The sequence below is a fragment of the Corythoichthys intestinalis genome, chromosome 15, assembly GCF_030265065.1.
Source record: "Corythoichthys intestinalis isolate RoL2023-P3 chromosome 15, ASM3026506v1, whole genome shotgun sequence".
In the NCBI taxonomy this organism is placed as follows: domain Eukaryota; kingdom Metazoa; phylum Chordata; class Actinopteri; order Syngnathiformes; family Syngnathidae; genus Corythoichthys; species Corythoichthys intestinalis.
The window spans coordinates 4,683,123-4,706,905 of NC_080409.1; the positions used below are offsets into that span (position 1 = coordinate 4,683,123).

The 23,783-nt window shown below is 40.2% G+C and overlaps 1 protein-coding gene across 1 annotated transcript in view; it reads left to right on the forward strand.

The window, feature by feature from the left end:
- LOC130931407 (bcl-2-modifying factor-like) overlaps nucleotides 1-14,857 on the forward strand; it is a 36,049-nt gene extending 21,192 nt beyond the window's left edge. Inside the window, exon 4 of the mRNA XM_057860177.1 lies at nucleotides 7,575-14,857. Within this exon, the coding sequence (XP_057716160.1) occupies nucleotides 7,575-7,691 (117 nt within the window). The 3' untranslated portion in view covers nucleotides 7,692-14,857. The remainder of the gene's footprint in view (nucleotides 1-7,574) is intronic.
- Nucleotides 14,858-23,783: the final 8,926 nt, after the last annotated feature.

The following is a 23,783-nucleotide window of genomic DNA, read 5'->3' on the forward strand; positions in this document are numbered from 1 at the left end:
AGTCAAAAAATTTCCACCAGACCAAAATTTACCACCAGAATAGTGTCTATGTTGACTCATTGGCTGCCATTGACGGCGCCAGACATCCAATTCATTTTGATTGGGAGGGACGAATGAACATGATCAATCGCACTCAAACATGGGAATTCAAAGCCAGTCCTCCCATTTTAAAGGATTTGGATGTCTATCGTTGTCAATAGCAGGCACTGAGTGAAGAAAGACATGCTTTTGTTGACAAGAATGTTGCAATAACATAGTGTTGCTGTATTTATTTACAGAAATGTTGCACGGAAATAGTCTGAGGACGTTTTTGACAGTGTCCACGAATAAACTTTTTTATTTTATTTATCCATTTAAAAAAAAAAGCTTGTTTATTTCTTTATAGTTGTATCGTTTAATACGTAGAGTGATTTCCTGACCCTAGTAAACAAAAACCCAAGCCTGTAATTAGCCTGCACATAGACTTCATAATGTATTAACGGGACACGGGGCGTGGGCCCGATAAATAGGGGCCCTGCATTGTTGGCGAGGCCGTCAAAGCTGACCGAGTGGAATCACAAAGAGCTTTTTTTGTTGAAAATTCATGTGAATAAATGCTTAAATCTCTGAATTCTTGATAGATATGGACGTAAAACAGTCTTTTCTTGGTTAAAAGCAAAAAAACAAAAACTTGCAGTTATCATTTATTTTACGTAAATATGTCGAAGTACAATCCTAGTCTGTTAGTGAATATAGCTAGCGGCCGCCTGGTGTAAACAGATTTTTTCCGGTTAAGATTCTTGGGAAAAAATGCTTAAATCTCCTAATTATTTATAGATGTGGACATAAAACAGGCTCGATTCTTGGTTAAAAGCAAAAAAAAAAAAAAAAAAAACGTGCAGTTAGCATTTATTTTTGCGTACGTATGTCAAAGTACAATGCTAGTCTGTTAGTGAATGTAGCTAGCGGCCGCCTGATGTAAACAGAGCTTTTCCGGTGAAAATAGGCCCCCTACTTAAATGCGAGGTGCAGTGCATGACTGATCTGACCCAACAATACATTATGAAGACTATGGCCTACAGTAAAATAATTACAATAGTGTAGTGAATTTAAAGCATGAAGAGATTTTAATACAAACAGGTCATTAATACGATAAAGTATAACATGAGTAAAACATTAATTAGAGAACTGCAACCTATGCATATGTAGGAACTTTTATTCAAATTTTCTAAATATTGGTACTACAAAAGTGCATAGTTTTGAGTGTGTGAGTAGTCAGAGAGGTCCTGTACTAATATTCACCAACCCTGGCCTGAACCTATTCAGAACTGTGGATTTATAGTACCACAAAAATGAGAACTGTAACCTTATCAAGGTAAGCATGTACTGCTTTTAGCTAAAATGTTCTAAATGTTTCATACAGTAAAAACGCATAGTTTTGAGTCTCAGAGTCACAGAGGTCCCCTACTAATATTCACCATTCTTGTCCAGAACCCATTCAGAATTGTGGATTTACAGTGCCACAAAAATGAGAACTGTATTCAGATAAAAAAATACACATGTTGGACTTTTAATTCATTTTTCTAAATATTAGTAGAGTAAAAATGCATAGTTTTGAGTGTGGGAGTAGTCAGGGAGGTCTACTAATAATATTCATCAACCATGGCCAGAATTAATTCAGAATTGTGGATTTCTAGTGCCACAAAACTGACAACTGTAACCTACCATCTACTAAAATGACAAGGGAATCACGTAAGATTGCACTGACGTGACAGCACACGTAGCTCACATTTAGATGGAGTGGTTTTAAGATCAGGCGACTTAATTTCATTTTTGAATGGTAGCAATGGTGGTGTTCTATATTTTTTGAGTATTGAGAGTTTTTTTGCGTTGTGAACAACGCAAGCACACAGAAGTCAACTGCGTTGCCGCTCGGTCGGAATGCATTTACCGTAATGCTTGGATTACGCGAGTGTGTTAATGTCGCTGGTTTGACTGCATTTTTACAACCCTACTTATTTCTCCCATCATCGGTCCACTGGGGAAACCCCCGGTTCTCCGTATGCCGGTCCGCCCTAGCCAGAAACTTTAAAAAAGCAAACATAATTGTTTACTGTTAGTAGCTAATTTTAAGTGGGTTAGAAAAGTGTTTTTGTCAAGCGGAAACTGGGCAGAGGCTCGGCAAAACAGTGCTGCTGCCATGATGAAACTTGTGGACATGCACAGGCGTGTGTTCGCCCAGAACACTCTATTGAAGGGAAGAAAAATGGCTTTTTTGGGGCAGTCTCGGTTTAAATGTCATTGCTCTCTGTACACATCAGGGCATTGGTGGAGCATGCATGGTGTAGAAAAGTATTTGAAATGAACACAAAAAATTCCATGTAGTATCTTTAAATTAAACCTGGCAAATGTTGGAGGGGTTAAAAAACACAAAGAATCATTTGAGTCTGAAACAACCTTAGTATTATCAAGCGTGGTGGCGTCTGCTTTTCGTCCAAAGATGAGCTGCCTCTCTGCTACTGTACTTCTCGCGTGCTGAGACATCTTTCCCAGAGGCTCCCTGCCTCTCATCAAGAACTCCCTAATCCCATTTGGTGCACTTATCTTATCTCAGATTCTCAATGACTGAGATAGTATTATCCCGCTAATCACACATACAGTCCAATTGGCTAACAAAACCCAAGTCTCCTCCTCCTGCATCAGAGCTGCTGGGTTTTGCCAGAAAGATTACAAAAGTGCACACGCATTTACAGAAGGACTGGGAATATCTGATGAAAAATGGCTGTCTCGGGGAAGATTTCCAGTCGCACACAAAGGAGGGCAGGGTTTCCCCTAGGATTTGCGTCCTGCAGGGAAATTGTTTCATATCATGACAAATAAGATTTTTTTTTTTTTTTTAACAATATCTATTTTTTTCCCAAGAGCAACCATAACGAAGATATATTTGCAAAATTTGCATTCTGCCTGCACTTGATTTTCCTGGATTTAAAAAAAAAACAACAATTTGAGTGCTCTTTCATAAGGGAAATCAGCAATAGGGGGGACCATTTTTAGTCAGTGTAAGGCATGCTGCCAGATGGTCCCCTTGCACTGTCCCCCCTTCCTCAGGTCTGTCTTCACCTGCACAAGGAAAAAAAATACAAACACACAAGCATCTCTAACTTACATTGAACAGTCGAGCAAATGTTTTACTGTGTTCGTTGCAGAGAAATCGCTCTCACAGTTCACTGTTGAGGTGGGCACTGTCATTGCAATGGCCAACAGTTGGCTCAAGCAAGGGTAGACCCCTCCCCATTCGTCAGTCTGTGATGCCATCATTGATATCATGCTGACCTGGTCCAAATTCTGAAACACATAAAATGGATTAGGCATTAGCAGTGTTGTTAATAACGGCGTTAGAGTATAACGGTGTTACTAACAGCGTTATTTTTTTCAGTAGTGAGTAATTGAGGTGGGAATCGTTGGGCACCTAACGATTCAATTACGATTACAATTCAGAGGCTCCGATTTGATTATACAGTAAATCGATTATTGATGCCGCTTTTAATGTTTTCTACATTAGTTCTAAAATTGTTAAAAAATCCTTTTAGGCTAAACCAAACTACTATTTCAGTATCAAGTTAACAGTTAATAACAGTAAATAAAATACTCAAGTCCCAATTCTGTATCAGCAGCTTTAAACTACATTCAAATTATTTAATGTTGTGAATCAACCGTTAAAGTTGTTAAAATTGGTCCCGTTATTCCATAATTTCCCTTCTGTCTACTTTCGACATGTCAAAGTTTTAAAACTGTTTCATCATTTAAATATGGATTCAAGTCAAGATTTTGATGATTTAGGAGTATTTTAGATAAACAGTTAATTAAGTTCACGACAACAGAGCCTTCTAGAGAAGTCTACTGCTTTAAGATTGCGGCTGTTTACTAACGCCGGCAAGTCCGTCATTTCGCATCTAGTTCTCTAATACATGTTTTAAAGCCGCCGTCGTCTGTCATTTCCCATCTAGTTCTACATATACTGTATGTGATATCTACCGTAGCCGTATGTGGCCGTATGTTTATAGCAACTAGCAATTGAGCGTTGTTTGTCGCGTCTGTCGGCCGCAGTCAGGTATGATTGTTTTTTTTTTATCTAGTGGCATGAGTTGAACATGATATTTACTCTCGGTTCGTTCCTCATTGCGTCCCGAAGACCGCGCTGACTGTGTTTTAGTTCCGCTTTACCTGGAATTCAATAATCAGAATTTGGATGTTTGTTCTCGAATCTTCCACTGCCAAATCGCGAATAATCTAAGAATCGGAAATTTTGCACGCCTCTAATGAGGAATCTAATTTTTTTAAAAATTAATTTTAAATTTAAATTTGAGATTTTTTAATTAATTGATTTTTCTCATCTTTGTTATGCCGTTACCCTTACTGAGGATGTAAAGGCAAGCATTACTACACGTTACGACGTTGGTTGAATGAAGTGAGAAAAGTCTAAGAGACACGGACTCACAGAGACGAGAGAGCAAAGCGGGAGTGGGGAGGAGCCAAGTGAGTTGTGACGCCGTTGCAAAGGCGATGCTAGGTGGATCCAATAATACCTGACTGTAGCCGATAGCCTACAAACTACGCCCACTTGATGCTACGGTAGATATCACATCTATATAGAACTAGATGTGAAATGACAGACACGGCGGCGTTAGCACATGTACAGAGAATTACATGCGAAATGATAGACTCGTCGGCGTTAGTAAACACCCGCCATCTTAAATCAGCAGACTTCTCAGGAAGGCTCTGTTTTAGAGAACCTTCTTAGTGAACCTAGGTAACTTTTTTTATATAAAATACTCCTAAATCGGCAAAATATTTACTTCTATCTTTAAATGATGAAACAGTTTTAAAACTTTCACATTTCGAAAGTAGACAGACGGGCACTAATTTTTACAGCTTTAACGGTTGATTCACAACATTTAATGACTTCCAAACATAGCAAAGGTTACTATCTAGTTATCGCAATTTCCCTGTGTCTAGTTAAGCTTAGGTAAAGCATAGACTTCATAATGTATTGACAGCGCTGATCGGTCATGCACTGCGCCTCGCATTCAAGTAGGAGGCCGCCCACATCAAGAGGAGCTATTCACAAACACGCACACAGCGAACCCCGGATTTCTGTTGAAAAAGTACAAAAGCTCTACCTCATACAAACAGGAAGGATAGTCTCAGGAGTGATTTGTGCGAGGTAATTTTTCTATTTTTCGTACCATACATGCATTTTGAAACGCTGTAAAAAAATCAATCTGGGAAATTAGCCGCTAGTTTGCAATATTTACGTAAAATAAACGCTAACTGCACAATTTTTTTTGCTTTTAACCAAGAACCAAGACTATTTTACGTCCATATCTATGAAGAATTCGGGGATTGAAGCATTCATTCACAAGAATTTTCACCAAAAAAGCTCTGTTGCGGCTGCTAGCTACATTGACTAACAGACTAGCATTTTACTTTGACATATTTACGTAAAATAAACGCTAACTGCACGTTTTTTTGCCTTTAACCAAGAATCGAGAAATTCGGGGATTTAAGCATTTATCCACAAGAAAAAAAAGCTCTTTGTCTGTGATTCCCCTCGGTCAGCTTTGACAGCCTCGCAAACAATGCAGGCCTACTATTTATCAGCCTGTGTCCCATCAATACATTATGAAGTCTATGGGTGAAGAATTGAGCTAGGGCCAATTGACCCAAAAATCCTTTGAACTTCTCATCGTGTGACTTGTTTTTTTTAAACAGTTTTAAAACTTTCACGTTGAAAGTAGACAGAAGGGAACTAATGCAAAAATGGGAGCAATGTTAACAACTTTAACGGTTGATTCACAACATTAAATGACTTCCAAACGTAGCAAAGGCTACTTTTTTTGTTTGTTTTGCTTTTTGTTTGTTTTAAAAAAAAAAATAAAAAAATTTAAAAAAAAAAGAAAGGTAACACCAGTTACTTTGCCAAGTAACTAATTACGGTACTCTTACATTCAGGTAACTGAGTTACTAACTCAGTTACTTTTTAGGAGAAGTAATTTGTAACTCTATTTAAAATTACATTTTTTAAAGTAAGATTAACAACACTGGTCATTAGGACTACACTGTTTCATTCCCATGTTTTCATAGATTACATTACTCAATTCAATTTAAATTAAAACTTACAAATAACATTACTGTTGCCGAATGAAGAAGGACTGACACGGATTTTGTTGTTACAAGGAAATACAACAAGGTATTTTTCATCTGGTTATAGTTAAGGTATTATGAGCTCATCACAAATGTACATACAGTATAAACACAAATAGTATGCCATTCTTTTTTATCGCAGATATTGATTGCAATAAAACTTTTGGACAACATGATTCCATTCCTTTCTGATTTCAAACAATTGGTGTACATATGTGCAAAATAGGTCAATAAGTCAAAATCAAATCTAAAATTATTAGAAAAATATTATGAAGGTGGAGCATAAATCGAGCTTTCCATCATCAAGGTAGAATGCACGTAGCCTAGATATATGGCCATCAACATAAGTGTTGTTGTGAGGCACATCAAGTTGTCTTCCCTTGCCTAACAGCGATTTCCACCTGTAAAACAAACAAACAAAAAACATGTAACAAAAATGCCAGTGTATGACTTGTAGAAGACAGGTTTTTGTTTTCAATTTTTTTTATCATTGAAGCTAATGCAAAGCTAATGATGTCTCAGCTGTGACACAACACACAGAACTGTAGTCAAATTGAAGATACAGTAAATAAAGTACCTGTTATTGCTTTGTAGTGGCACTGTCTTGGTTTCACATCTGCCCTCATGAACACAAAATTCCCGTATTAGGACACATTCAACTTTGGTAGGTACTGGATGCCTCAGAGGTTTCGATTCCATTTCCATCCACAGCCATTAAATCAATAAAATACAAAAATATTATGATTTTGGTGACTTCTTCATCTTGTCCTCCCATGTCGTGACAAAGGCAGATGGACGCGGTATTCCCAAATTGTCTTTTTTGAGGGATATTAATGAGTGATGCCACTCCAGCTCCATTGTTTTTTAGTTAGAGAACGTGGAAAACAGAAATGGCCAGCAGAAATGCGGAAGTACCTCGGAAACTTGTCTATAACGATTCTTAGCAGGGTCATATCAATAACCTTTTGTAAGTATTACGATATACCACCATTTCGAGTTTTTATCACATCCCTAGTGCGTTAATAATGAGCTATATATATTTATTTAGAGGTCATGTTAATTTATATAAATTATAAATCGGAATGTTTCTTTAAATCTTGAAAAAAAAAATCTCATTTGCAAGGCATGGCGGCTTTTATTCTGGTGTGGCACTGCGCCAAAATCCTTTTTCTTTGGGGGAAACCCTGGAGGGTTTCTGTCGAGCTGGAGGTGAAGAAAACCTGTGTGAAAATATCATTGTCATTTCAGCGTGTGGTTTTGTTTCAGCCTCTGTTACCTTTTTACTGGGACGATAAGGAAACACAAATATGTGTTTATAGCCCGTGCCTATTTATGACCCAGCATTTTTTGATTGCATTTCACTCAATGTTGCTCTCTGTTTGTTGTCGCAGTATCATCGAAACCAAAGGATCCGGGGGCCGCTGTGGTGGCGTCTGGCCACGGCCGTGCTGGACCTACTCTCTGACATGGGCTTCTTGGCCGGACGAGGCGGTGCAAGACGGAGGTGAGACGGTCTTCCCCTCGTGTCTGTTGCTATCATCTCCACGAGGAACTGGACTCTCAATGGCACTGTCAAATCGATCACGGGTCTGTTTGCGTGGCACAGTTAAGATGTGGAAGGGTTTCACAAGGTCACCGCGGGCCGGAGACAACCAACTTTTGTACAAGGGTTTTTCTTTTCCAGAAGATGCCATGATGCCCAGAGATTCCTCAACATGACAATTTTCATATTTTGCTATTAGTGTGGTGTCGTAGTTTTGTACAGTAATTTAGTTTAAATTTTTGCACTTCACAATGTATCCATTTTTGATGACCTCCACGGACCCTCGGAATGCCTTATTCAATGTTTTCTGCCATGAAGAGTATTGAAAGAATTTTACATGATGGTTAGAAAACAAAAGGAAATGTGGTGTGCTTGTTTTGTTTTTTTTAATCTTTGTTAAGTTTTTCCATGTAACCACACAAGTTGATTTATAATTTCCAAAGAGGCAACTTCTCAGAAAAAAACGCGTTTTGCACCTCACTTATTGGTTACATTTAGCCACTATTTTTATTTCGCTTGTCAATTTTCATTCTGAATCATTCATTTGCTGTAATATAATTTTCAGTTTCACAGACTGTGTACATGAATTGTCTGCTCACCGAGACACATATTAAGTTCATCTACGTACAAGCTACATGTCAGTATGCCGTCAGGTATCGGGGCTGATTTTGTGAAACTGAGTATTGCTCTCTTGTCTACAAACCTCTGTGAAGAGGAACTATTTGGGCTGTAAGGAAAAAGGATTATGAATTGATCAAGATTAGAACACTTTATGGATAAAAGTATTGGCACATAACTTGTTTAATTCTCGAAGGTTTCCGGCCAGACTTCTTCACTTGTATTTCTCATTTAGCAATACATTTTTCTATACAATTCTATGCTTCCAAAGTCACGGGGCCAGTTTAGGAAAGGCCCATAGTTTTGTTCATTTGGAATGAACTAGAACAGACCACTTTTTTAACATCAGCAACCCTTCAAACATCTTTTCAAAATATTCCTCGAAAGTGAGGGGTTTTACAGCTGCACATCTTCCTCTCTCACTTTACTTTTGGTGTAGTCCTAGTACTTTTGTCCATCTACTGTATTACTGTCTAATGATAGACTCAATATTAGGGGTCAAATGATAGGGAACTTTCAAAGGCCGATGCCAATCTTTCGAAAGAAAAAGTTTTTGTAAACTGATGTTTGAGGCCATATCATTTTTTAAGATAAAGCACATTGCCCCAGACATGACACGAATGAAAAAAAATAGCTCGTTCGCACTCTTAAATAGTTCATGCACATGAGCTACTATTTTGCACGCGCAAGCTAATACTTTGTGTGAATGTACTAGTACTTCGTGTGAACGGGTTCTTACTATGTGCGCACAAACTATTTACTTCATGTACACGAAATCATTACAGCGAGGGCACAAAGTATATCTGAAACTACTGGACACGAGGTTAAACACATCAGAGTGCACTTTCATTGTTGTTCCAGCAAAAGCTACGATATGAATGATCAAACTTTACTTTAGGCTGGGGATGAGCTATAAAGACATATTGAATACTTGGCATTGCATTTAATGGTGAGAGACATACCAAGAGGGAATCGCTGGTATATTTGCAAGCCCGGTGGCGTAGCTTGTGAGTCTGTAAAGCTGCACTTCATGTGTTTACCCTCGTGTCCCGTACGGTGTCAGCTCTTCTTCATGAGCTCGCTGTAACAGTTTCGCACAAATAAGGTAAATAGTTTGTGCGCAAGAGGAAATAGTTCATTCACACAAAGTAAGTACCTTATTTTCGCGACCATAGGACCCCCTTTACTAAAAGGCGCAGGCTCATTTTAGGGTGATATTTTTGTATTTAACACACACACAAAGCGCAACGCATTATTGGGCGCCTGGAAAAAAAAAAAAAACGCTAGCATGCGCGCTAGCATCTTCTTTGTTTTTTTTTGTTTTTGTTTTTTTTTTAAACTTTTTTTTAAGTCAGCAGGGTCAGCGGGTTATAGAATTTAACAACGTACTAAATCAGTTCTTAATTAGGGTGTCCCGATTGCATATTTTTGCACCCGAGTCCTAGTAACCCGTTCCGATACCAAAAATCTTTTTGACCCATGTTTTTTTTTTTTTTGAACAATAGTTTTAAACATAATGTTGTCCCACTGTGCCACCTTCATAATGTGAATTATTTTTTAAAAAGGACTAACATAGAAAAATGATTGTGTTTATTAAATGCGTCATTGAGTGAGTCCACTCAAATCCACTCACGCTGCTGAGAACTGCCTCTCACTTACACAATGAGTTGCTACAGCACACTACCGCGAGTGTGTAACGACTTAAACGATGATTGACACAGTTACACCTTTGATCGTAGAGCTACCAAGCTTCTCTAACAAGATCAAAGCTACAAACCTGTCAATCATTGTTAACTTTAAGTAGCTAACTTCAGGGCACTGCTGACCAAGAAAAGCAGCAGGAGGGGGAGTGAGAGGCTGCATGAAGCAGAAAAGCATAGCTATATTTTTTTAAAATAAAAACTCAATCATTTCCACCTGATTCCGATCCTCTGAAAAATGATTTCCAATCACATGATCGCATCGGGACATCCCTAATCTTAATCAATCCACAAATCCATCAATGGCCCCATCTTATGTATCTGAATTGATCGGTGATAGTTTGAACTGGGCTTCGTTAGTCTCTTCACAGTAGATGCACTCGAACGTTACAGCTACTAGGGGCACGCCCCCTATCAAATGCAAGCTTCTCCCTTTAAAGTTCTGATGCGGCTCTCGCATTCGTCCGCCTTTTCAAAAATTGCTTAGTCAGACAGACATATTTTGGTACTCAGTCCGCACATTACGTGCACATTATCAGACTCTCCATTTTGGAGATTTTTTTTTTTTTTTTTTACTTTTAGGTGCGCCTGATGGTCATAAAAATACGGAAGATCATGCACACAAAATTGTAGCTCGTTTGCATGAACTATTTGGCGTATGCGCGAGCAAAATTTTTTCCATTCACGTCATATCTTGGGCGCCGTAATTATGAAAGACAAGTTCATTCATTATTCAGTATATAAATGTATACATTTTGAACTTTTTTTTCTGTTATTTCCTTATGTAAATTGGCCACTTGGTGGTGCGAAATCACAAATCACAATGCTCATCGCCCGAACATTGAACATTACAGTTATCCTAGTGGCTATATGTCAGCTGATCTTGAAAAATTCATCAGCCCGATATATCGGCCAAACAGTATTTTAGTCCACCTTTATTTAAATAAGATCATCACCCTTACAGTGAACATAACAGTTACCGTTATATCGGCTGTATATCAGCTGATGGCCGATCTTGAAAACAGTCCATATATCGGCCGGTCAACCTTTACTCAATATTAGTGCCCTAACTTAGAATATTTTGTAGAAAGTGTACTAAGTGACAACTTCAATCAAGCCAATCACGTTTCAGATGAGAGCACCAGATACTTTTCCATCCTGGGTTTTTACTTTGATCTGCCCGTGTTATTTGCAGACCTCCATGCCCTTCAAGTGGAGCTGTGGATCCACTGTTTTTGCACTAGCACACCCTTTAAGACTGCCATTTCTTACTTAACCAACCACTGTCTCACATGAAGGTTTTCACTCCGTTCATTTCCACAACGCCCCGTTTTTCATTCAGTGTTGAGACCTGCTGGTCACAGTTTGGCATCTGGACAGGAAAGAAAATGGCCACAGCTTTGTGTTTCGTTTTCCACAACAAACGGTTCATGGGTGAAACAGAATCCTCTCAGGCAACTCTCACGAGATTTACACCTGCTTTGTATTCAGTGGGGTGAACCTTGTATTGTTTTTGGTACTCAGATCCAGATGTGAGACAGTTAAATTCAGCACCACAACCGTTCACAATGCGAACTAAAGACTCTGCAGTGTGTTACCTCTACTTACGAAATTAGGTGTTTCTGGAAGTAGTTTCCTAGCTTGCTTTTTCCATGCAAATGCCCTAATCTGTTCCAAGCACCCCAAAATTCAGACATAAATCTTATATATTCCATAAAAATGCATCAAAACATGTTTCAATTAGATTATTGCCCAATAAACATAATATCAGAGTTGTGCATGAAGGAATCTGACCTTTTAGCCCGATTGCCGGAATCCTGCCAGCCGAACCGCCAGACCCACGCTGGCACAGCTCCAACGACCCGTGCCGGCGAAACCCCCAAAACCCGGCAAAAAAGCCCAAACTCTGTGCATTCGCCTTAGTCTTAACCCCATGTACTGACCTCATTTTGAAAGCTGGAAAAAGTCTTCGAAACCCCAGTTGACAATTTATTCTGAGTCGACAGCAATCATACAGCACAGAGGGACCCAGGCGAGGATTCAGGGTCACCATATCACAAGTCAACAAAAGATTCCCGGGAAAAGTGACAATGATTAGTTAAGCATTCAGTTATTTAAAAGCTCTAGTGAGGTAGGCCGTGGTCCGGAAGAAGGGTGTGTTTGGCCGTTGTTTAGGATAGTCTTCTATCGCAATTTTGGCTGTTCCGTTCTTGCGTCACAGTTGCTGAGTCACCGTTACTGGGGCAACCACAGTGGGAGATTTTGCCCGCCTCGGCGTCAAAGGGGCGCTTGGAGTCTTATCAGTCGTGTTATCAGTTGGACATCAGGTTATGTCCAGTGTTCCTTGTGTTGGGACAGGACGTCCCGCCATTTGTCCTGGAGTGTTCTGAACAGCTGATTGTGGGATTTGGTGTTGCAAACATTGGCTTGTAGATGTCTTGCCTATTACCTGGTTGTCAGCATCCATCTTGCTTAGTCAGCTGCATGACGCACGCGTTGGGCTTCCATGGTCAGAAGGCGTCATGGATCTCTTATGCCCTATGTCAAATAATTCTGATTGTTTTTTCTTAAACCATGATATAAATGCTATTTATTTTATACTCTGTGTGTTAGAGAGATACAAACAGTCAAACAGTAATAGGAGAAAAGATGCTATTCCCTGATTGATTATATGAAGTGTGTTAAAGTAATACAAACAGTCAAACAGTAAATACGAGAAAAGATACTATTCCTTCATGCATAATGTAAAAAAATAAGAATTAATTCACTCATGCAAAGCTTTTGGAACATGAAGGGCTGGAATATGCACACATACAGTAGAGGACTCTCTTAGCCAATTGGATGCCAGAAAGGATAGGCAATAGCCAATGGCAGAGCAGCTATAATTTAATTCAATTCCTTTATTGTCATTGCAAGCCGAGCAAACAATGAAATTAGTATGTTACATTCAGTAAACTCTGGAAAGAGTACCAGCCATACTGTATTTTTGTCTTTTGTAACAAGAGGCAATATTTTCCCGTTGAGGCGTGTCTCAACCTGAAAATTTTGTATGGAGAGACGTTCGTAAGTAGAGGTACCATCGCAGTTGCTATCGTTGCTTATGTTTTGAAGACACTGCTAAAGATTTGTGTTTTTTTCCCCCCCACTGATGAACACAGGCCAACTTTTGGACCCACGGAGCATGAACGTATCAGGGTCTGTAATTACTTGCTCCAAACAATGTGTCAAGTTGATCACTGCGTTATTATTCGTTTTTTTTCTCCTCTTGTAATCAGCATATCTCAGGGACAAGGCTTTGTGGGCCACTTGAGAATCAGTCAGAAGTCAGATTATGAGCGGTGTTGCCACGTATTATGAAACCTCGTCTCTCTTTTTCCTCCCGATTTGTTCAAATAAAGGTACATTTAGACCAAGGAGTTGCGGGCTGACGGTCTGTCAGCAGGTGGTGACGGGGGCTACTGAGCGTGTAGTTAGGAGGCGTGTGATATGCACTGAATGTGGTTGTAGTTTCCTGCGGATCCTCAATGCTGAGCCAGTCCCTGTAGCCCCCTCCGTCCCACCGCTGGCTCTTCGTCTTCTTTGTACTTCTTTGAAACACACCTATTGTTCATTAATGTAATTTATTTTTTTCTTCTTATTTATTTTTTTTCTTTTATGTATATTTGCTCATTTCTACTGTATACACTCATGTTTGCCATCACTCCTCGTTGTCCTTATGAGCCTTTTACTCATTTCAAGTTGTGATAGTTGTTACTCTGTCATGAAGAGCAGTGGTTTAGTTTGCAAATAGTTTTGTTAAAAATAAAAATATATGATAGCAAGTATAACATCCACTCTGTCACACCAAAAATAACAGTTGTGATAACTGTGAAAGCAGAATTTGAACATAGCTAACGACATTTAGATTACAATCGCCTTTAATTTTCTTCAATTTTCAGAAGCTACCAGTGTTGTTTTAGTTGACGATGACTATATTGGAAATATTTTGTTGATGAACATTTTTTTTTCATGACGAGATGATAACGAGCTAAAAAAGTATCTTGGGAGACTAAAACATAACAATACGAATGCCAGTTTTCGTCTGAGGAGATGAGAACGAGACGAAAATGTGCCATAGTTTCCTTCGCATGTGTGACAATTATGTGTAGTTAGCCTGCATCGTAACAGTGTCTGGTTGTGTCACTCATTTGACATGCTGCCCCCCCCCCCCCCCCCAACTAACCCACTAGTGTCCTCTTCAGTCTCCCCACTGCTTGTTTTGAGACACACACGGTAAGATTTGTCTTATCTTGGCAAGAGAGAATATGCAATGTTGCTTTAGCCTTTAAAGGTCTGTGCTAAGTGACCATCACACACTAAATATAACTTGTAGCGTTAGCATAGCATTCGCATTAGCATTAGGCTATTGCTAACGGTGAGCGTCCTCTCTCTCGGACATCTTTTTTGTACATATAGTTTGTGCCGTCCAGGTGAGTATAATCAATTAGATGGGTCTCTGCAAGGCAAGGGCCCAGATAGCAAAATTCCTTTTTTTCAAAATGGCATTTCTTCGGCGCGCCACACAGCCCAAACTGTTTGACCGACCGTCACCGTTCCAATATCAAAATGACCGTAATCCTAGCGCGACGCAGGGAAATTTTCGAATGACGATGACAATATTGAATTTCTCCAAAAATTGCAGTTTCTAGTTGAAAATAATGTACGGTTTTCCTGCTGAGTGTACAGTGTATCACAAAAGTGAGTACACCCCTCGCATTTCTGCAGATATTTAAGTATATCTTTTCATGGGACAACACTGACAAAATGAAACTTTGACACAATGAAAATTAGTCTGTGTGCAGCTTATATAATAAAGTTCATTTATTTTCCCCTCAAAATAACTCAAAATATAGCCATTAATATCTAAACCCCTGGCAACAAAAGTGAGTACACCGCATGGGAACTACGTACGTCCCTAAATGTCCAAATTGAGTACTGCTTGTCATTTTCCCCCCCAAATGTCATGTGACTCGTTACAGGAGTGTTGTCAGCGTTGAAGAGGTAGGGGGTCAGCCTGTTAGTGCTCAGACCATACGCCGCACTCTACATCAAATTGGTGTGCATGGCTGTCACCCCAGGAGAAAGCCTCTTATGAAGACGGTACACAAGAAAGCCCGTCCGTCTCATCACACCATAGCACATGGTTCCAGTAATCCCTGTGCTTTGTTGACATGTCTCCAGCAAACTGTTTGCGGGCTTTCTTGTGTACCATCTTCAGAAGAGGCTTTCTCCTAGGGTGACAGCGGTGTACACCAATTTGATGTAGAGTGCGGTGTATGGTCTAAGCACTAACAGGCTGATCCCCAACCTCTTCAATCTCTGCAGTAATGCTGACAGCTCTCCTGTAACGAGTCACATGACATTTTGGAGGGAAAATGACAAGCAGTACTCAATTTGGACATTTAGGGATATATGTAGTTTCTAAGGGGTGTACTCACTTTTGTTGACTGGAGTTTAGATATTAATGGCTATATTTTGAGTTATTTTGAGGGGAAACTAAATGAACTCTATTGTTCAAGCTACACACAAACTACTTTTCATTGTGTCAAAGTGTCATTTTGTCTGTGTTGTCCCATGAAAAGATATACTTAAATATCTGCAGAAATGTGAGGGGCATAGTCACTTTTGTGATACACTGTATATTATCATGTGGTAGATTTGTAGATGCTTTTAGGTCTTACAATATGTGCTCGTCTGTCAATGTTCATTCGAAACAGTTTCAAACCTTTTTTTCAATCAATATATTTTTGGAGTGAAACTTTCGATGTTTATTGAGTAAACGTTGACTGAAACATGACGAAATTAGTCTGAGTTTTCGTCAACAAAAACTAGACAACACATTTTGAAATGACTAAAATATGACTAAGACTAATAAGTATTATCGTCCAAAAGACGTAAATTAAAATGGCTGCCAAAAACAACACTGGGAGCTACCTTCCTGTCAATTTTCTAATTAATGACAGCTATTGCTCTTCTTTACGGAAACAGCTTCAAACCTGATCCAATCTTTTAATCCAAGGGGGGCCTGTTTGATCTTGAAAAAATGGATCTAGGGTGGAGTATTCTATGTTGTCATTTTCTAGGACTGGGCCCGCCCGGTTCAGACATTTTTCATTGCCGCTCATTTCAGCAGATTCTCCATGTGTGGTTTTCGAGAAGGAGAAGTTTCAATATAATTATTAAATTGTGTAATAATTGTAACGGCACATGTCTTTGGCCTTCTAATTCACGAAAGGCCATCCATCACTAAAAATACATCTGAGAGAAGAGTCACGAAATGTTCTTTTCAGTCGCAGGGTGTTAGTTTATGTGTTCAATTCCCGACTTTTGATCAATGTGTTGTAATCAACATGCACTGGAAAGTACTTTGTTTCTGAAGATCCCATGGGTCCATTATATGTTGTGTGTTCATATATGATGTAAAGTATACTTTGGATTGTTCATGTTGCGTCACATCGACTGTATATCAGTGCATTGACCAGGCGGGCTCACATTTATTGGAAAGGGAAACAATCTGCCACGGTGCCCCGTTTCTTTTGTTGAAATGACGTTCCTGCGCTGCACTCTTTGTAGTGTGTACACATCAAGAGTGGAGCATCCCTCGTGTGTGTGGGGAATCGTATTTTACGGAAACCGTCAGTGTCTTTGAATTTTGTAGTCCGCTATATATAAATTGGAAGTTTTTGAGGAACTTTTTTTTTTTTTTTTTTAATGATAAGATTCCTTCTTCAACTGATGAACTTTTTTAAAATGTATTTTCTTAACGGAAAAGTGTCTGTTTTTATAAGGATTTGATTTTCAAAGAGTAGGATCCTTGTGTCTCTGTAATATCAAGGGCATTTGTTGTTGTTGTTGTTCAACATTCCTTGCACAGCTCTTTACAGCGTGTAAAGCAAACCAAAACAATTCACTGTTTTTAACTTGGCGTGTTCGGTTGCCCTTCTTTACAGACCAGATAAGGTGTACATGTATTTGTAAAACCCTGGAATATGCCTTTAACTGCTCAGTTTCAAATGAAGTCTTGATTATCACACACTCTCTGTATACCAAGAAAGGAGACCCAGCGAAAATGTAGCATTTTTGTAAACATTGACTGTGTGTTTTTGAGACTCTACTGTGCACTCATTTTGTGTTCATATGTATTTTTGGGTTGTTCATATATTATGGAAGTCAAGACAATGTGTTATGTAGTGCAATATGCTGTACATATGGAGCTTTGCTCTATAAATCTTTTTTCCTGGATTTTCAGTTGTTTATTGGTACTTTTTTTCAATAAAATTTTATTGAAGGTGTCCAGTGGAGTCAAGTCTTTCTGTATTTATAAATGTAAAATCTTTGTCAGGGCTCCAGACTAACACTTTTTACAAGGAGCGCAGTGGCCCCTTTAGGGGTGTAAGCAGAAGATTCAGCAGCAGGGCCGAGAATGAAAAGTGGTATTTGGTATGTGGGAAAATTGGGAAAAAATGGATTTTGCCATGTGGCATTTTTTTTGCCATGTGGTAATGGCTGTAATGGTGAGTATATAGTTAAAAATCATAGCCACACATAGTCTTTCTGCCATTTAAAATGAATGGAGAATTTGGACGTGCATGGTCTGCTAAAATGCTATACTGTATACCAAAAGAAATGCCACATACCAAAAAAAAATACATAACGCCACATACCAAAATCCATTTTGTCACATGGCAAAAAAAAGAGCCATGTGGCAAAATCAATTTTGCCACATGGCAGAAATACGCCACATGGCAAAAAAAAAAAAGCCACATGGCAAAAAAATGCCACATGGCAACATTCATTTTGGCACATGGCAAACTCCATTTTGCCACATGGCATATACCACTTTTGGTTCTCGCTGTCTCTCAGATTCTGTGGCCTCCACTATACATGTCAACATGCAAAGTTTTCCTCTAATGTTCACTGTTTACCAGATAAATACTTTCATAATAAATGCTAGAAACTGAAAACTTTTAACGTTTTATTCTCTATCACTCAGTTTTGACATTAAACACAGAGGTCGACAATATTATGGCCTGGACGTACTTTGAAACCGTGAGGGCCACCAGACTGCTCCCACCACTGGCCCGGTAAAAATAATGCGCCGATTAAAAAAAAACAAGATCTTACTTCGCATTAATTCCAAGTAGTTTGATGATGTTATACTATCCCGATCAAAGACAACCTTTACAGTCTATGCAGCAGCCCTTGCTCTCTGTGGGGCGTAAACACACCTTGTTCGCTCACTCGCTCCCTTATTACTGCTGCTGATTGATTGTCAGTATCTCAGTACCCGCCTAACATGATACTACAAGACGACATGTTTCTGTAACCACCAACACCCGGCCAAGCACCAGGGAAAAAAAGACCACTGTACCCAGATAGCAAAATATAACTGGAGCGGACATGGGCCAGCTGTGCTGCAAATTTCAGCCCAGCTTAGTAAAATGGATCCGCCCCAGTGTCTTTTTAAACAATAGCCCATACTCGGTAGGGAGCAACCAGTTTTGGGCCAGAACTGGTCCAAAGTAGCAGACACTACATTAATATATTGGCCACATATGGCACACGTTACCCAATCTAGGCCAGATTTGTACCAAAACCGTTTTCAGTATTAAATTTCGGGGTCCATTTATTTTATATTCTGTAATATGTCTATATTGCAAATTAAATTTGTCCATTAAAAGCAATAATGACAACACTTCTTTTTCATGCCATTTATTAATGCTAACATATTAATGCAACATACAACAACATTGTTTTTCACAAAACATTTTAATCGGAGCAAGCAACTCCACATCATAGCAGTACAGGATCTGGGCGGGGGGGTGGGGGGGGGGGTTGAGATCAGTATCAGGATTACAAAATTCTTTGTTAGCTGAAAGTCAAGTCGGTGAGTTGTTTATCTGGCGATGATGTGAGGCCAAGGACTAGTTTAAGTACGCTGGCTGACAATGATCAGCGACACTTGGTCCCAGGCTCACCCATCTGTGCAATCAAGGGAGTGACACAAATACACAAACACAAGGAGGGGCTCAGTTTGAATAATAGTATTCAAACATTGAAACATTTACAGCAAAACAGAGCACATTCTTTCTCCCTCTATATGTTATCATGAAACAAATTTTGAATTATTTAACTTGGAGACATTGCAGATCACTTTAATACACCCGCCATTTTATCAACGCTCGATTGAATAACTTCTGTTGCAGTCAAGAAGTGACTTCAAAACACAATTATGACTTTGAATAAAGCACTAACCCGAAAAATTTCCCTACGCCGAGATGATGTTTCCTGAATCCTGCGTGATCTCCGGTTTAAGGCTGATTTATGCTTCTGCGCAGCGATGATGGAGGACCTAAACCTTTAACGCAGACCCGAATACGACCCTACGGTGTACCCTGATGTGCACCTCCAGAAATTATCCTGACTCTGCGTCACGTCAACGCGCGTGGCGTGAACGTCAAAGGACTGTGATTGGTCCGCTCAGAACGTTTCCAGTTCAGCACAACAACAACACTGTTTTCAAACATTTGCAAACGTCTTCTTTGTCGTCTACACTTCAACATTTGTATTAAGATTTGTTTATTCAATATTGATAGCTGTAACTGCAAATACACACGTTCCATCTTCGTTGCCATTGCTGTCAATGACCAAAGGAAAATTAAAGAAATTCGACAAGAGTCCCCCATAATCGTTCAAAGACAAAACCACACCCCCCTAGTGGAATGGCGGTGAATTACAGAGCAACGCGTTTCCTTGACGCAGAAAGTCGAATGCTCAATGTTGGCGTAGGGTCGGGTCTAAGCCGTCGCCCCGCTGTGTCGCAGCGGATGCCCGCCTTTACGCGCTGCTGTGATGTCACGCGCCGAACGTTAAATTTCAAGTTTTTAATGTGTCCGGGCTGCACGGTCGGCCCCGGACCAGTGCATAACCTATCATTTGGACTGTCGGATCCCTGCCGCACCTGGCACACTGACGTTCAGCGGGTGTGATTGCTATGCAGATCTGCCGAGCTAATGCAGCATCTGGCAAATAGTCACTTGCTATCGGGGTAGAAAGTCACTGGTGGAGTTGAGGGAAAGCGAAATCCAATATGAATAGAAAAGGGAGAGAAAGTTTCAGCCTCAGTGGCGAGACCGCTGGAATTGGCTGGGCTACGATCAGACAAAAAAACGAGGTTTACTATGAGGTGTGCAGATTAACGCCCACATATGCAGAGAAGCATAAGTATGAAACCTTTTGTATGAACATAACATGTGATAATTCAACCGCGTGACTACGGAGAAAATAATATTGTCATTACGACGTTTAGCTTGTAAATCATTAGCCATAATTGCCTTAGTCATCTCTTTGACTCCCAAATTGTTGCCACGACAACTGAGCCGGGGGAGACTTCCACAGAGTGTAAAGGGAAAGAACCGCCCAGGCATGGGGTGCTTTCGCGGGGCCGCCTTCCCCTGGAGCTCCCAAGAAGACAAATGTTTTATATGGTGTGTGTTTGTTTCCCCAAAACATTAAAATAAATCATCTCAACAGTAATGCATTTTGAGCGTAAAAGCATGTCAATATAAAAATCAGTAGCAGTATGGCAATTATTTACAATAACTATTTATGCTTAAAAGTACAGTGATTCAAAAAGAATGTGTCTAAATCATCACGAGATATGTCAAAAATGAAAAACATTAAAAAAACTCTGGCACAGGCCAGAACATAACTTCAAGTATTATTTCATGTATTTCAAGTGCCGGTGATGGCCACCTTTGAGCACCTGATTTGAAAACTTGAAAAGTTACGTAATTTTCAGACTATAACTCGCTATATTTTACCCTCATTTTTAATCCTGCGTTTTATAGTCCAGTGCGGTTTATGTTGGGGATACTGAACATGTGTCCAAGCAAGAGTTCTGTAACTTTTTTGTATTTTATTTTAATGTTTTTGACCTATCACATGATGATTTTGGCACATTCTTTTTGAATTACCCTGTATATTCTTTTTATTACCAAAGATAGTCATTTGCCATTTTTTTGAATGATGTATGAATGTACCTTGTGTGTGATGTTTTTTCCATCAAAACAATGAGAGCAAAGATAGGTTAGATAAATATCATTTAAAAATTTTTTTATATATACATATATATATATATATATATATATATATATATATATATATATATATATATATATATATATATACACTGTATATGTCTATAATAAAAATAAATAAAAATAGGTTAGGACAATTCTGTAGGTAGGAAGGAGATTAAAAGCTTCACCTGCATATTAAAAAAAAAATATATATATATATAATATATAAAAATATTTTTAAAAATATGTATAAAATAAGCGGCACGGTGGCTGAGTGGTTAGCACGTCTGCCTCACAGTTCTGAGATCAAGGGTTCAATTCCGGGCTTCGGCCTTCCTGTGTGGAGTTTGCATGTTCTCCCCGTGCCTGCGTGGGTTTCCTCCGGGTACTCCGGTTTCCTCCCACATCCCAAAAACATGCATGGTAGGCTGATTGAACACTCTAAATTGTCCGTAGGTATGAGTGTGTGCGTGATTGGTTGTATGTCTCCTTGTGCCCTGCGATTGGCTGGCAACCAGTTCAGGGTGTCCCCTGCCTACTGCCCATAGGTGGCTGGGATAGGCTCCAGCACCTCCGTGACCCTCGTGAGGAAAAAGCGGCATGGAAAATGAATGAATGAATGTATAAAATATACATATATTAGGAGTATGACGAAACACACAAGTCGCGGTTCAGTACGTACCACGGTATGGGGGTCACGGTTCAGTGCGGGTTCAACAGTAACTACAAGAAGTTATTTTTCTTACAGCAATTGAAAGTTTGTATACTGTTACAATCTTTATGTAGGTGAAATTTTTTAAAAATGTAAAAAGTGTAACCTACATGGTTTTTTTTATTTTGTTTGTTTCAATCAGTTAATATAAACATCTTTGATGTGAATGATGTCACAGAATCCATCATCATCGCTTAATCCGGGGCCGGGTCGCGGGGACAGCAGCTTTGACAGGGAAGCCCAGACTCCCCTCTCCCCACCAAAGCATTCCGAGAGCCAGCCGAGAGACATGGTCTCTGCAGCGTGTGCTGGGTCGTCCCCGGGGCCTCCAGCCAGTGGAACATGCCCGGAACACCTCTCCAGGGAGGCGTCCAGGAGGCATCCAAACCAGATGCCCGAGCCACCTCAACTGGCTCCTTTCAACGCGGAGGAGTAGCGGCTCAACATGGAGTCCCTCCCGGATGACCGAGCTTCTCAACCTATCTCTAAGGGAGAGCCCGGCCACCCTGAGGAGGAAAGTCATTTCTGCGGCTGATATCCGGGATCTTGTTCTTTCGGTCACGACCCACAGCTCGTGACGATAGGTGCGGGTAGGAACGTAAATCGACTGGTAAATTGACAGCGTCGCCTTTCGGCTCAGCTCCTTCTTCACCACTACGGACCGGTGCAGTGTCTACAGTGATGCAGACGCTGCACCGATCCGTCTGTTCATCTCCCGCTCTCTCCTACCCTCACTTGTGGACAAGACCCCAAGATACCCCTTTTCGGGCTGAGGACCATGGTCTCGGATTTAGAGGTGCTGATCTTCATCCCAACCGCTTCACTTGGCTGCAAACCGCTCCAATGAGAGTTGGGGGTCACGGCTTAATGAAGCCAACAGCACCACATCATCTGCAAAAAGCAGAGATGCAATTTTGAGGCCACCAAACCGGACATCCTCAACACATTGGCTGCACCTAGAAATTCTGTCCATATAAATTATGAACAGAATCGGGGACAAAGGGCAGCCTTGGCGCAGTCCAACCCTCACTGGGAACGAATTCGACTTACTGCCGGCAAAGCGGACCAAACTGGACACTGGTCGTACATGGACGGAACAGCTCTTACCAAGGGGCTGGGTACTCTGTACTCTGGAGCATCCCCCACAGGACTCCCCGAGGCACACAGTCGAACGCCTTCTCCAAATCCACAAAACACATGTAGACTGGTTGAGCGAACTCCCATGCACCCTCGAGAATCCTGCCGAGGGTGTAGAGCTGGTCCACTGTTCCACAGCCGGGACGAAACCACACTGCTCCTCCTGAATCCGGGATTCGACTTCCCGACGGACCTTCCTCTCCAGCACCCCTGAATTGACTTTACTGGGGAGGCTGAGGATTGTGATACCTCTATAATTGGAACACACCCTCCAGTCCCCCTTCTTAAAAAGGGTCTGTCATTCCAGAGGCACTGTCCCCGATGTCCACGCAATGCTGTAGAGGCGTGTCAATTTTATAAAATGTATAATGTAATAAGGTGTAGAACATTACTTATTGACTTTGCTGAGTAGCTAATTACTCTTACAATGAAGTAACTGAGTTCCTAACTCAATTACCTTTTGGGAGGAGTCATTTGTAACTGTAACTAATTACTTTTTTAAAGTAAGATTGACAACACTAGTCATATAAACTTTTTCCCCTAAAAAGGATTAATTCTGTGTTTGGAGGCTAAAAAGGCTTGTTAGGCTGGCCTAGCTGTCCAAATCATGTCCCTCCTGCTGTTAGGTCATTAATTTAGCAAGCACAGCGGGGCTTCCAAACCTCTCCAATAACTGTTGCCTGCCCTCCACACATACATGAGCAAGTGTTGCATGACAACAGAATGAGAGTTACCTCACACTGCATTAAGGCACAGGCTGCTGAGCTTAT